This window comes from Copadichromis virginalis, linkage group LG2, assembly GCF_057382275.1.
Source record: "Copadichromis virginalis isolate Kocher_CV1m ecotype Utaka linkage group LG2, C_Virginalis_male_GT1.1, whole genome shotgun sequence".
Taxonomy (NCBI): Eukaryota; Metazoa; Chordata; class Actinopteri; order Cichliformes; family Cichlidae; genus Copadichromis; species Copadichromis virginalis.
The window spans coordinates 36,295,720-36,309,532 of NC_140619.1; the positions used below are offsets into that span (position 1 = coordinate 36,295,720).

The 13,813-nt window shown below is 38.7% G+C and overlaps 2 protein-coding genes across 3 annotated transcripts; one reads left to right on the forward strand and one right to left on the reverse strand.

Moving 5' to 3' along the window:
• Positions 1-684: 684 nt before the first annotated feature.
• On the forward strand, positions 685-10,548 carry clic2 (CLIC family member 2). Of its 2 annotated transcripts, none has more exons than XM_085433313.1 (6): positions 685-768; positions 7,286-7,395; positions 7,940-8,065; positions 8,157-8,257; positions 9,054-9,235; positions 9,904-10,548. In XM_085433313.1, exons 2-6 carry the CDS (start codon positions 7,340-7,342, stop codon positions 10,063-10,065), a joined length of 627 nt encoding a protein of 208 aa, XP_085289439.1. In that variant the 5' UTR covers positions 685-768; positions 7,286-7,339; the 3' UTR covers positions 10,066-10,548. The 2 variants fall into 2 exon arrangements, with proteins under 2 accessions (XP_085289439.1, XP_085289432.1); XM_085433306.1 differs by lacking the exon at positions 685-768 and adding an exon at positions 4,933-5,253.
• Positions 10,549-10,603: 55 nt separating this feature from the next.
• On the reverse strand, positions 10,604-13,557 carry urp1 (urotensin-related peptide 1). The gene is made up of 5 exons (XM_085433326.1): positions 13,347-13,557; positions 13,023-13,151; positions 12,881-12,921; positions 12,548-12,653; positions 10,604-10,825 (listed from the first exon to the last, which is right to left on the reverse strand). The coding sequence occupies exons 1-5, from the start codon at positions 13,534-13,536 to the stop codon at positions 10,794-10,796; spliced, it is 498 nt and encodes a 165-aa protein (XP_085289452.1). The 5' UTR covers positions 13,537-13,557; the 3' UTR covers positions 10,604-10,793.
• Between the last annotated feature and the right edge of the window lie 256 nt (positions 13,558-13,813).

The following is a 13,813-nucleotide window of genomic DNA, read 5'->3' on the forward strand; positions in this document are numbered from 1 at the left end:
CTCATCAGTCAAGTTTACATCCATGTCTAACCAGACTTGACCTTTGACCTGCTGCATATGAAATTTCATCACTTTATCCTGTTATCCTACCACACATTTGTGCAAAACATTTTGTCATCATTTACGCATGAATTCTTGAGTTAGGGCCAAAAATATGTATTTGTGTGGTCCTGCTGACGTTTGACTTTGTTTGACTTTGTTTGACTTTGACTTAGTTCATCCCTGAGATCAAGTGGCTGTTTGCGCCAGATTTTGCTTTCCTGAGATATTAAGTTCATGCGAATGGGACTGACAGATAAGGTATAAAAGGTTAAAGTAGCCAAATGACCTGTCCATAAAGGAATCCATCTGCAGCAACATGGCAAGCAGACACCATAGAAAGTCACATGGACATGTATTTGTTTTTTTCTAAATCCAACAGAGGCTGGCTCCTCTGGTTAATCAAAGATATCCAATTATATAGAGATCTGTAACAACGTGACCCGAATTTACACTTGCTTTATGACCTCAGTAAACAATTTCCAAATGTACTTTAATCAATACTTTTTAACGTTATATGTGAAACATGTTCTTTTGGTAAATTTTGTAAACATGTCCAAATCAAGCATAAAGTAGGATATGCCTTGTTACAACTGTTATTGAGAAGTTGTCCTCATGTCCCCTGTTTCAGATCCACCTCTCAATCATGAAGTCTGGTTTATTAAATAAAGAAGACGAGGATGAGAAATTAACTCCAGGCCTCAAAAAGGGAAGTCTGCAAACCACTGGGTAACAGCACACCATTTGACTGTGTCTTTATGTATTATATAGCACTAATTGTTGAACTTCAGCATTGTTTTGATTCAGCCTTAGCTGATCAGTTTATGTAAAAGCAAAATTTTCAACAAGAAATCTTTAGATTTCAACTGCAAACTGAGCACAACTTGTAATTTTACTATTTTTGACTATCTCTGGCAACATGTAACTGGGATTAAAATATGCTGCTTCGTTTTGTGTGTTTACGTTAAAAACTTCATGCTTATTCCTAAACTTGAATAAGGAGATATTTTCTTCTTCTCGTGCTTTTGGTATGATGGTTTTCTATCTTTTAAAAAAAAACAGCTTGTCTCTGAACCATAAACAAAATGTGGAAACAACTATAAAACTGACTAACTGCCATTTGGGATTTTGAGGGGAGGGACAGTACATGTTGCAACAGTTTCCTGATATTTTTTCTGTGTGCAACATAAGCTTGCCGGTCATTTTTCGAAAAGATCTGTATAGAAGCATGTTGGTATCCCACCCATCTTGCCAAGAAGTTGTTGTCCGGGAATTAGTTTCATCGTGTCGCCCACTTAAAATGTTATTGAAATTTAGGCCTATGAATGTCTGAAGTTCACAGATCAAAATGTTCCTCTTGTGTAAAAGAGGGAGTCTGGAATCCACCACAGAGCAGCAGAGTTTACAGGATAACAGTTTGACCTTTTGTGTGGCTGCGTGTGTGTGTGTGTGTTTGTAATGGCAAAATCCAGTTCAACTTTCTTGGATTCGGTGTCCACATTGAGAGCTCTGTTCATAGAGATAAGGCACTTTTTCCCCCCCATTTCCATTTGCTGTGTGTGTGTCCAGTGGAGATATGTGTATTTATCTCCAGGAGATAGGGCTTTCCTGGGAAGTGGAAGATCATTAGTAAGCTATGCACGCTCCCGGGATACTTTGGAAAACTCTCCTGTTGAATACCCCAGCTGGCAGGGCTGAATCAGTTGGTTTCAGTTTACTATAATGGCTGTGATTTTAACCTTAATTTCCCTTTTACTCATCCCCTCTTTCTCAACACGGTGTCGTCATGGCAACCAAACACAACACAAAATACCCATGAAATCAGCCCATGCTGACCTCAAGACGTTATCGAAAACTGCAGTCGCCCGTGAGAGCGAATCTATTGAATTTCTTAATAAAACACCAGCGCTTTGTCACACAGGTTTCAATGGACACACCCTCTGTCACAGCAAATGCTATAATAAAGACTGACCACTGAAAAGCAGTTTAATCATGTGAGTAAATGAGAGAGGCACTCCCACCATGCTGCAGTAAAATTCCACTCACCTCCCAGAGGTGGTGATTATTTTTTAGAGGATGTGTTATGAGTGAGCAGAAATGGACATCGGATTTCCAAACACTTGGAAAGTAACCTCCATGACTCCGAAGACATTTAAAAAGAAAAAGGAGGAGGACTTTTTCTCCATGATCGCTCTCCTTTTGAGTTATATTTCCTGTGGCGATGGGGTGTTATTTGCCAGATTTCCGGGATTTGTTGGTAGTTTCATTGTGATGGGTTTGTTTCCATGCTCGCGCTCTGTGATGCAAATTCCTCAAATCCTCTCGAGCAGATAAATGAGAATGGGGCACAAAGCCTTCTTTTTCAATTCCTTGTGGTACATTTCACAATCTCGCCAGTGTTGTTTGTTTCTTTAAGGAACTCTACACCGCAGCATGGGGATTTTGTCATAAAACTTCCCTTTCCCCTAATTACTGTAAATGATGCCATATTACAATAAACACCGGACTGCCCCTCCACTCCTGTCTCCACTTCTTAAGCACAAACTATCACTTTCAGTCTTTAATTGACCAAGAGACCTCCTACTTAAAATATGGCAAGCATATACAGTATTCAGCTGAAAAATTTCATGATATTTGATATTCTTTTAGCGCTAAAATTCAAAATCTTAAAGTATTTTAATATTCTTTATTTCCAAACACCACTATTCGAGCAGTGTAAGTTGGCCCTTTTTATGCCCTTATTTTATTATTGAGGGGGATTCCCACAACCACAGCTCATTACTCAGAACATCCTCAGAATACCTCCAAAGTATCACATCATTTTTTAAAGAAGAGGGCAAAGCCCATTCAGACCTTATACGTTTAGCTAAAAACGCACTACAGTCATTGGTTGTAGAAATTCAACTATGACGCAACCTCAAAGCCACAGGAGATCATTCCTATCTGTGGCCATCAAACGTTATAACTGCTCCTTACCTACAACTATTTTCACTTAGTCTGCAATATCTTGTCTGTACTGTACATAATATTGCTTTAACTTTAATATTTAATTCTAATTTAACATTGCAATTTGAGTGACTTATTAGTACTCATTTTTTAATATAGAGTCTACTTTACTTTCCATGTTTATATTTTATGCGAGCATCTGTAACAAAACTGTTTCCCTCTCAGTCTGAACTTGTGAAGGTATAGAAATGACAATGTAAGGCTACATTAGTCAAACTTTTGCTAAAATATTATTAGAAAAACAAAGTGAACAGGTGGAAGTAAAGGTAGTGACTAAACTGACTTTCTCTGTTCTCCTAATTTGCTTTTTTGGGGTTGAATTTTTATTCTATTACTGGTTTTTGTGCCCTGTAAAGAAAACAGGCACAGTGAAAACAGTAAATTGAGTGTTGTTGAGTCCAGAGTTCACGGTAACGCTAACATCTTTGTGAAGTCGGATTTTGAACTCATTTGTAACACGTTCATAGTGATAGTACTAACAAGCTTTTCAGCAGCTGTTCGCTTTACAGTATTCACAATCTTACTTTAATAGTTTAGATTAGCACAGTACGTTCAGCTGAGACTGATAGGAACGACATTATAAAGATAAAAAAGCTGACCTGAAACACCCGAAAGGAGAACAAAACATCAGGACTGTCCAGTCAGTGTTTCACAGATCATATTCATCCCTACAGGCCACTATACTGTTCAGTGACTTAATAAACCATATTAACTCTATCTTATCTCTCACAGTGTGTTCATATATTACTGCTGCATGCCATTAACATTAGTCCACTCTCTCCCATAGTTTGTATTTTGTCCCAGTGTCTCTATCCTCTCCCCTTTCCTTTCCTTTTTCTTCTCCTTCGACTCACTCTTTACCAGGTCATTGCAGGTTCCTGCTCCTCCCTGATCCTGGCACTATTTCTGTTAAAAGGGAGCTCTTCCTCCGCTGTCGCCAAATGCTTGATCAAAGGGATCTTCTCAACATTCGTCTTTTCCCTCTAATATCGCAGGTCTTTACCTTACAGCAGGGGAGGGCAATTAAGTTTCCAAAGGGGTCACATAGGGGTCACTGAGAAATAACAGCTAAAAGTCCATTTAAGTTACAGTGTTAAGCACCTTGATGTGATAAAAAAGCTGTACCTGCTTGGTTCCTAATCAGAAGGATACAGATATAATACAAATGATTAAACATTAATGAACTCCAGCTTTTGTTTTGTTTGCTAATACTATTGTTTTTGAAAAAATGTGCAGAATAAATGTTGAGCACTGAAGAAGACAAATATTGATAAAGCCTCCACATAGAGGAACAGCACATATACTGAAAGCCATTTTTGAGGGGATGTAGCTCCAACAAAAAGTCACTTGTATTATTTTATCATTTGTTGTGTTTTTCTAAAATGTGGATTGTTATTTGGTTTTGTTTGTTCTTGTTTAAAATAAAATCATATATTTGTGAAAAGTAGAATGTAAAATATTTTCATTATGGCACACAGTGGAGTAGAATACAGTAAAGTACCACATAAATATCCACACAAAGGTAAATTGCTCCATTATTTACTACTATCTGTCTGCTGCTGGTTCAGTCAGCCATCTATATGTTGTATAAAAACTGGTTTCAAGCATATTTACATGTTATTAATGACTAAAGCAAACATTTCATACTTTCTGTCTCACTACTGCCCTTTAAAACACAGTGGATGTCTTCCATTAAACGAATTCTTTTATCTTAAATGCTGTTGGAATGAGGAGCTCTCATGAATTGCGCTCATTTGTGTGAGTCACCCTGTGTTATCATTTCCTGTGTATTGCAATGTGCAGAAGAGCTATTTTAAGCTCTCTCCTCATAGAGCTAGGCTCTGGGTATATAAGTGTGGGGCATGTACCCCGCCCATTACTCGGATCCGCCCTCTCCCCCTAACTTGTAAAATATGTTCAGAGCGATAGCCTCCAAGGAGCCCTCAGACAAACACAGGCAGCCCTGAGGTGTGAGACTTCCCCAGGACCACAGAAAGCACGTGAAACCAGAGGAGAGTGCCTCTACGACAGCACCACACTCAGCTTCCTCTCTTCAGCTTTGTGGATTTTTGCAACTGCTGACTTCGGGGGAAATTTTAATAGGAGCACTTGGACTTTTTAAATAAAACAGAACAAAAACTTTTGGGGGATAAAATGGCACTTCGACAGAGCTCTGATAAGGAGCCAAGCATCGAGCTGTTCATCAAGGTCAGTCCTTTCATGTCCATTTTAAACCTGTCAAAACAATCTTCTGAAGAAAAGGGGCACTCTGACAAAGGCTTGCTGCTCATTTATGAGTGTTGTCAAACAACAGTGGTCCACAATTATTGCCATAGAGGCAGCAACAATCAGAGGGCAGCTCTATTTTTGATTGGTGCTGTCCCCAGATACCATACGCTGCAGATGTTGGGGTGTTTGTATCCTCGGTGTGAGCCATAGCTGGTTTCTTATCAGAGACACTCTCCAACTTATCAGAGCACACCCAGAAGGAGCAAGAAGCATATGGAGACTGGCCTCAAGCCTGGACAGACACACCCACCTTAGTTACGCACACATTCAAATACAGTCATCTATCTAAAAGTCACAAAAGTTTCTCTTTTTTTTTTTCTTACTTCTTTTTTTCTTATGATTTTTTTTCCTGATTTAGTTAGTTGAGGCACAAGTGCAGAGAAACTGTGTATTCTGAAATATGCAATAAGGCAGCTCAATAGCAAAAACAAAATAAGGCAGTATAGAGTGGTAGCCGTGCCATATTTCAGCCACTTAAACGTGCAGCTTCTTGCCAGATGTTGGATGAAAAGTTAAGTAACACTCTCATGTGGAGCTGGAGCCAGCAGATAATCCAGTCATCTTAGCATAAAGACTGTAATAACTGTCCAAAAAGTAGCAGAAAAATACCTCTAAAGAGCACTTATGAGTTATATCTCATTACTTAATATAATGAAGAATGTAAACAAAGTCTAAAATGGCATGTTGTCGTTGATGAGACTTGATAAGAGCCCAGAATATAAACCTGCTTAAAGCTACAAGTGATATTTTTTACAATTTTTGCACAAATTCAAACAAATGGAAACATCAGCTGACCGCTGATCTTTCTGGAAGTGAAGTTACCACGTGTTACCATAGACAGGATAAAGATGGAAGCAGCGTGATGTCACATGTTGGATTGTGAAGTCCTGTTTTAAAGATACGAGATGAACTCCTTTGCAGTCGGCATCTTGCCGCTTTGATACTGAACGTGGCACACGCTCACTGATCAGTGAGTTTAATCTTCCTTTCTGACACTTAGAATGAATTTAACATTTTATCCAGTACAGCCTGAAAGCCCATAAGCTCATCAGGAGTGTTTACACAGAGAAGGCTATTGTAACCACATATATTGCTCCCTGGTGGCCTTTAAAAAGAACTTTGTTCAGACCCAAAGGCTACATCCATCTTTAAAACTTTATCTTTTATCTTCACATCTTTATCACTCCTGTCAGTCCAGTTGCTGCAGTGGTTTTGAAAACCCCCAAATATTCACTCAAAACAGCCAATATGAGTAGGACGAACACAACCGACAGCTGGAATCAAGTTACAGTATTTCAAAACTTACCAAGAAGTCATCTGATTTCTCTCACTTTCTCTTAGCGCTCTCCTTTTTCTCTTTCTCTTTTAAAAGAGAAGTCAATTTAAACCTCAGGCTGACAGAATCTGTAGCAATGAGTGTGTGCTCTATTTGAGATTGTCAGTGATATCTAGAGAATCTCGACTGATAGGAGCTCCCTAAATGTTCACATAAGTTAATGTGGATTTGCCGTAATTTGTGTCTAACAACACAAATTCATATCAGTTGCTTTGTATTCGGTGTGAAGAGGCGAATACACATCTAGCTAGCAGTGATTATAAGCTAAGCTACGCCAACTAGCTTTCTTCAGGTTTACCACACAGACTTGAGAGTGTCATCAATTTTCTCATTTAAGCAAATCATTTCCAGACATTTCACACTGTTATTTAACATATGGTCAATATGTGGTGGACCTTTAAACTTCTCTGCGTTGGTGTCGGTTGTTTTTCCGCTACAACACAATGCCAGGGTTTCCCCTCCTCCACATAGGAAATCGACTGTGTGTATCCCAGACGCACCTTCTCAGCTCCAAAATAACTTTATTAATCTGCAGATGAGATCATAGAGAAAAAGTGAAGTCACTTAAACAGAACATTTTGGACTCATGGGATATTTATTTCTTGTATTTTTCAGGCTGGACATGACGGTGAAAACGTGGGGAACTGCCCTTTCTGTCAGAGGCTCTTCATGGTGCTGTGGCTCAAAGGAGTGAAGTTTACAGTGACCACTGTTGATATGAGGAAGTAAGCACTGCTCCAGTGGAAAAAAACACTTCCTGAGCATCTGGTCGTGGGGACTTTCACACAAAACTCAATTATGCGGAAAGCGAGGGAGAAATTGAGAACCTTTTTGTGTGTGTGTGTGTGTGTGTATGTCAGTAATCTAATCCAATTGAACGCCTATTGACGTTTTACTCGCTCCGTTCTGTAGAAGTTTGAGGCAGGAGCGTACAAAGACCTCTGTGTCACTTTCAAACAATCACCTCCTTTAATTGAGGCTTTATTGCGTGAATTTCTCAGGGCCACTACGTGCCAAGCAAACATGGTTTGGAAACTTTGAAAGGATACAGATAATTAAGTGATTCAGAGCACACACAAAACAGGCCTTTAAAAAGGCAGCCCCTCCCATCACTGTGTATTTTCATAACTAAACTAATAGCCAGTGTTGACTCATTAATTTAGAGTACAATATTTGATTCTGACAGTCTTGATAAACTACTATTTTGGTATGCTTAAGACAACTCAAATTCTCTCCTCTCCTTTGTTCATCAATCTGTGTCATCTCCAGGAAGCCAGCTGAGCTCAAAGACCTGGCCCCTGGGACTAACCCTCCTTTCCTCCTCTACAACGGCACCCTCAAAACAGACTTCATCAAAATTGAAGAGTTTCTCGAACAAACGCTGGCCCCTCCCAGGTACCGTCACGCTTAATCATTACATAAACATCTTATGATGTTGATGACGGTTCACTGAACCGATGCGCTCTTTTCTGCTCTCGATTTGCAGGTATCCTCATCTCAGCCCGGTAAACAAAGAGTCCTTTGATGTGGGAGCGGACATCTTTGCAAAGTTCTCCGCTTTTATCAAAAACAGCCCAAATAACGCCTGTAAGTTAGATTTAATAGACATGCAGCATTGATACAATATTGCTATGTTGCAGAGTATTGAACTGCATTTGTGTTTGCATATTGGTTCAAGTCAAGTCAGTATAGTTAAAATGAGCTTTTTCTCATTACACTCACTCTAAACTTTTTTCCCAACATATTTTCAATTTTTCTACAACAGAAGAAACAAATAAAAAAACCAGACGCACACCCACAAAGCAAACAAAAGAAAAAAGCTCCTCCAAATCAAAACATGGAAACGTGACAGTCCACATACACCAAGATGAAGCTTTCATAAAGAGAAAAATCCTAAAACCTCTATTTGGATCAAACCTCTGGACAATTAAATTCCTTTACAAACTTCAAAACATGTTCAAAAACCTGTTGAAATATATTTTGTTTTACATAAACTATTATATGTACTAAAATATTCAGCCCCCTTTTTTATTTGCTGCTGTGAAGGATTAACCACATTGACCTGACGTTGTCATCATGTATAAAGATTGTGCATCTCAGCATCAGCAAGATTCACCCCAAATGTGCTAAAATATGAGACATGCTAACCGAGTTTTTGCACGTTAGATAGAAGTTTAATGCAAAGTAGGTTGGAACTACATAAATTACAGTAGTGGTGTCACTGGTACCAAGGACAATATTTCCCTCAAATGCATAAAACTGCATAAAATTGAAGCTCTCACATAAAGTACAGGTGCCTGGTAACTGCTTTTAAACGCAGCTCTCGTGTCTGACCAGCAGTGCTTAAAACACACCATGAAACCTGTCTCTGTGTTTCTGACAGTACAAGAGAAAAACCTGCTGCGGGAGTTCAAGCGTCTGGATGACTACCTGAACAGCCCCCTCCCCGAGGAGATCGACCACAATTCAGTGGAAACCATCGCCGTCTCCAACAGGAAGTTCCTGGACGGCGACAGACTCACCTTAGCTGACTGCAACCTGCTGCCCAAACTGCACGTTATCAGGGTGAGACATCTGTGCACTAATGGCTGAAAGGAAACAGAGGTGGAAGGAAGGAAAAAATCATCTGATCATCTAAAGTGGATCAGAAGAATCCCTGTGTGAACAGATAGCTGGACACTTTGTTATCCTTATTTAATCCTGATTATTATAATTTAAACTGCAAAATACAGTAAAATAAACTACCTCAGATGGAAACTCAATAGTTTTCCTGATCTTCTCACTTTAATAAATGCTAAATCTCTGTTCATGAGTGTGTTTGACTGCAAACTTCTCCCAGACCATCAGTTGTGCAACCAGACTTGGCACACTTCTGCTTCTGAACTACTGAAGGTTTTCGCCTATGTCAAATATTATGCTATGATTATATTGCCTAGCAACCACCTAGCAACTGGCTAAAGTGACCTGCTTTTAGCATTTATGTGCCTGTAACACTGTTTAAAAGCATCCTCGTTAATATTTTGTCTTAGTAACCTAAAGGAATAGTACATGACCCATGTGTTAGGTTTACTTTCATACATCACTAAACATCTAACAGTCGTGAAATTTGTCTTCTTTTATCTTGAAGGCCTGAACCTATGATGCGAACTACTAAACTTTGAATGAGATAAGTGCTTGTTTTAACCGATCCCTGGACTTCCTAAAACACTTTCCTCTCCACTTATTTATTTTAGGTTTCTGCCAAAAAGTACTGCAACTTTGAGATTCCAGCCCATTTCACAGGCGTGTGGAGATACCTTAAAAACGCTGACGAGAGAGACGAGTTCAAACAGACGTGCCCGGCCGACATTGAAATTGAGAAGGCTTACCTGAGCGTGGCCAACAAGAGGAAATAAACATCTCACTCCTTTGTTCTGTGTGTTTTTTTTTTTAATCAATTGTAACCATGTGTGTAGAGATGGTGATCTGTAGAGGGCACTGCAAACTTCAAAAATAAACTGTGGCAGTGAACCAGACACCCTAAAATCCTCAAGCTCATATAGCTTTAGAGCTCCAAGACATGCCAAAGTCAAATGTTTTGGCATTTACTGTTTATCCAGGTCACTCACAGACAAAAAAAGGCCATATGTGCAATTGATTGTTGATTTATATTTAGTAGAGTTTTGTTTATAGTGTAAATATCAATATTTTTTGCATTTTACAATCAAAACAGCCACATAGAAATATGTATGATTGTGTTAGTGTGAGCAATGGCTGCGTAAACAGTTCATTTTTATGTAAAACACTCCTGTATATCTTACTGTGTACAAATACAGTTTCACTGAATTGTCACACACTGTCACACTAATGAAAATAAATACCACATTTCTTTGTCATAATCTGGTTTCTGTCATTCATTTGAACTTTCACGGGTAAAACCAGGGAACGCGAAACGGCATTTCTGATATTCAAGTTTATTTTCAGCCACAAAAAAAACCTTTTACAGCTTCAAAAATATATCTTCTGTTGATCCGGTGCAGACGATGAATATACCACGTGGTGGGAAACAAAACTGGTGATGAAGAGGGAGAGCGCTTCAAACCAGGCCGTGCTGAAACCACATCGTACTTGCTGTCTCTGAGCTCTAGTTGGTCACACAGTATTTCCAGAAACATGCTGTCGGGGACATCAAAGAGAGAAAAAAAGATGTTACTCGCATCTTTTATTTGTCAGTTTTTTCCCTTCAAGGTGTTTTTCTTGTTTTTCTAGACTAACTGAACATATCTGAGCTTTGTAATTGCATTAATATCTTATATATACTCTACTTACTCCTCTGTAGTGTAGTGCACATGTTTACAGGATAAAATATTATCTTAAATATTCACAGGGAGGTTACAGATACAATACAAATACTGAACACTGTTTTGTTTAATGCAAGGGGACCTTTATTTGTTTGTTGTTTTACTCAGTTACTATTTCAGTAATAAGTTAAGATGATATTTCACATCAGGGACATTTCCAGTGATACAGCAGCGAAGAGATAGCATGCAAACAAAAAATCTGATAATGTTAAAGTTTGAAATTTGCATGTTATCTACTGGTGCACTGTATTTAAACTATGTAGCATCATAGTTATTGCATATTTAAATATAACATTTCAGAAAGCTGTATGTTGGTATTTGGCTTTAGAAGGTTCACTGTGATATCTTTTAGACATTTTTTTTCCTGGTGGTTTTTAGTGAATATGTATGGATGTTTACAATAAAGCCAATTCAAGTCAATGTCAAGATGAGATTTCTTTTTCATTGTTTCAGGTAGAAATCTTCCCTTCAGCAGCACTCATCACGACAAAACTCTCCATTTTAATTTCCATGCATATATCCTGAATGATTATATACAGGGGATGTTCAGATATCATTCTGAGTCTTACTTATAGATTATTTTATAACATGGGATTTCCAGAATCACTTTATCGCTTTATCCAATATTTGGATTTTGGTTCTGAAGAAATTATGCAAGTGAGTCCAAATGTAGATAGAGAAAGTATAACTTGCGTATGTTAGAAAGATCATTTGTTTACCTGGCAGCAGAATTTTCATTGCAAATTCAACTCATACAACCCACATCTTCAGTCTCAGCTGACTGCTGGTTTCGCTCACTTTATAAACAGTAAAGTTGTAAAATAAGCAAAATCAGCAGCTTTACATTCATTTTCTCATTGATGATTTGCAAACTGTTGTGGCTTAAACTGATTAATGATCACGAGCACTTTTCACAGAGAATTTCAAACACTGACTGACACACTGAGAAAGTAAGAATCATCACTATAGAGGCAGGAGACGCTACGGTCTTTTATGACCATAGTGTACTGTCTATAAGGCTGGTGAAACCTGCAGTCAGCTGAGGTTGAACAAATCATCTAGATTAGTGGAAAGTCTAGATATAGTCAAATATAAAATCAGCCTGGTAACAATCAACCCACTGAACGGCTTTAGCAAATATGAAGGAAGACATAAAGTTTTGGAGATTTATAGCTTTATCTTTTTGCCTTTGCCTTCTATTAAACACCATAGTAGTAGCAGTAGAAATAATATTAATATTCCTAATGCGTGTAATCCTCTGGAGGAGTTTCATGGCAATATCTATTAGTGAAATGTTTTAACCTTTCTACCTGTACTGTTTCACCTTAATAAAAAATGTCTTTATATCATGCAAAAGCTATGCTACATGTGTTATAAAAGGTGTTAAATGCTTAAAGCTTATACATCTGTCATTGTTTACAGTGTAAATAATTAATCTTAGCTTGTGTTAAAAACTCCATCCCAGAAATTAAACATCCTTTTTCACTCGATCGTTGTGTTTCGGTGGCCGAGCAGGTGTGGCATGTGAGTCACGCACCTCTTTTGTTCGTTTTCGGGAGGCTCTGCTCTGATCTGAGGAAACCCTGTGACCGAAGCTTCTCAGCGACAGCCAATTTCAGTACAACTTCTTTCAGCTCCTCGACCTAAAAATAAGCAAAATGATGATTTAGATGCAGACCCTGCGTTCACAGGGACACTGTTTTCACTGGCATAAACTCGCCTTTACCCACACATTCAGAATACTCTTTTTATTTTATGATACTTTGAGCTTCTCATTGTTTCAACATTTCTGCATCTTTCACTTGTTTTTGTGAAAGACTTCTCTGTCTATGTCTTATTAGTGTACAAATGTGCAGATGATCAAACTCACCATGTTTGCAAACTTATCCTGCTGTGCTGAATCTTTCACCCCTGAAACGAGTTATAAAATTTAGAGTTGTACAATCTGCTTTCACCACAAAATTTGATGATTTTTTTCCTGTTTACGTGCAAATTTATGTTTTTTTTCTAACCTTTATTCCATGAGTCCCTCCCTCCATTGTGATGCACCAGTAGGGGATAAATATTATTCACATCTCTCTGTTCGCCTTCTGCAGCATTGGTGCCGTCCTCCACTTCTGAAACTAGTTTCTGAATGAAATCTGTTCAGATGAAACATATTTCTCATTCATTTTTCCGTTTTTTTTTTTTATCACACATCTCATTGATAAGTTACAATGTGACTGTCCAAGTGTTGGGTGACAAGAGATCAGGTCAAGAGATTTAAAAATGGCACGAAGAAATCAGTAGGAGAAATATAACCTGAAAAGAAGAAAACAGTTTTAAAAGTGTCTTACCTGTCTGTGGCTCCAGGTTGGACTCAGGGTAAAGGGGGAGAGCGCGTGTCCATGTTGCTGAACAAATCACAGCTACAAGGTAAAACAGAGCTGCAGAAAGCATGGTGTCTCTGTGTTGATGACCAGATCTGGACTCATCTCCCTTTACTCGACCGAGAACTTCACTTATATATTCACAGGGCCCATCCATCACGACCTGATCGATGCACTATCATCTCACCCAGCCTCCTTCTTAATGGTCTTGACGCGATGGATCAGGCGTCATAGACACAATTTAGGGGACCCTGTCAATTCATCTGAAGCCTATCTGCGCTTGTACAGAGCAGCCAAACAAATGTTTACTCTCCGACAATAATCAGAGGCTGTCCAGAGACGCCGTGATGGCACCCTTTCTACGTGATGGGCTGCCTGAACGTGTCATTGCTCATGTCTGAGATCACTGGGCTGGTGGAAGTGTGTCACTGAAG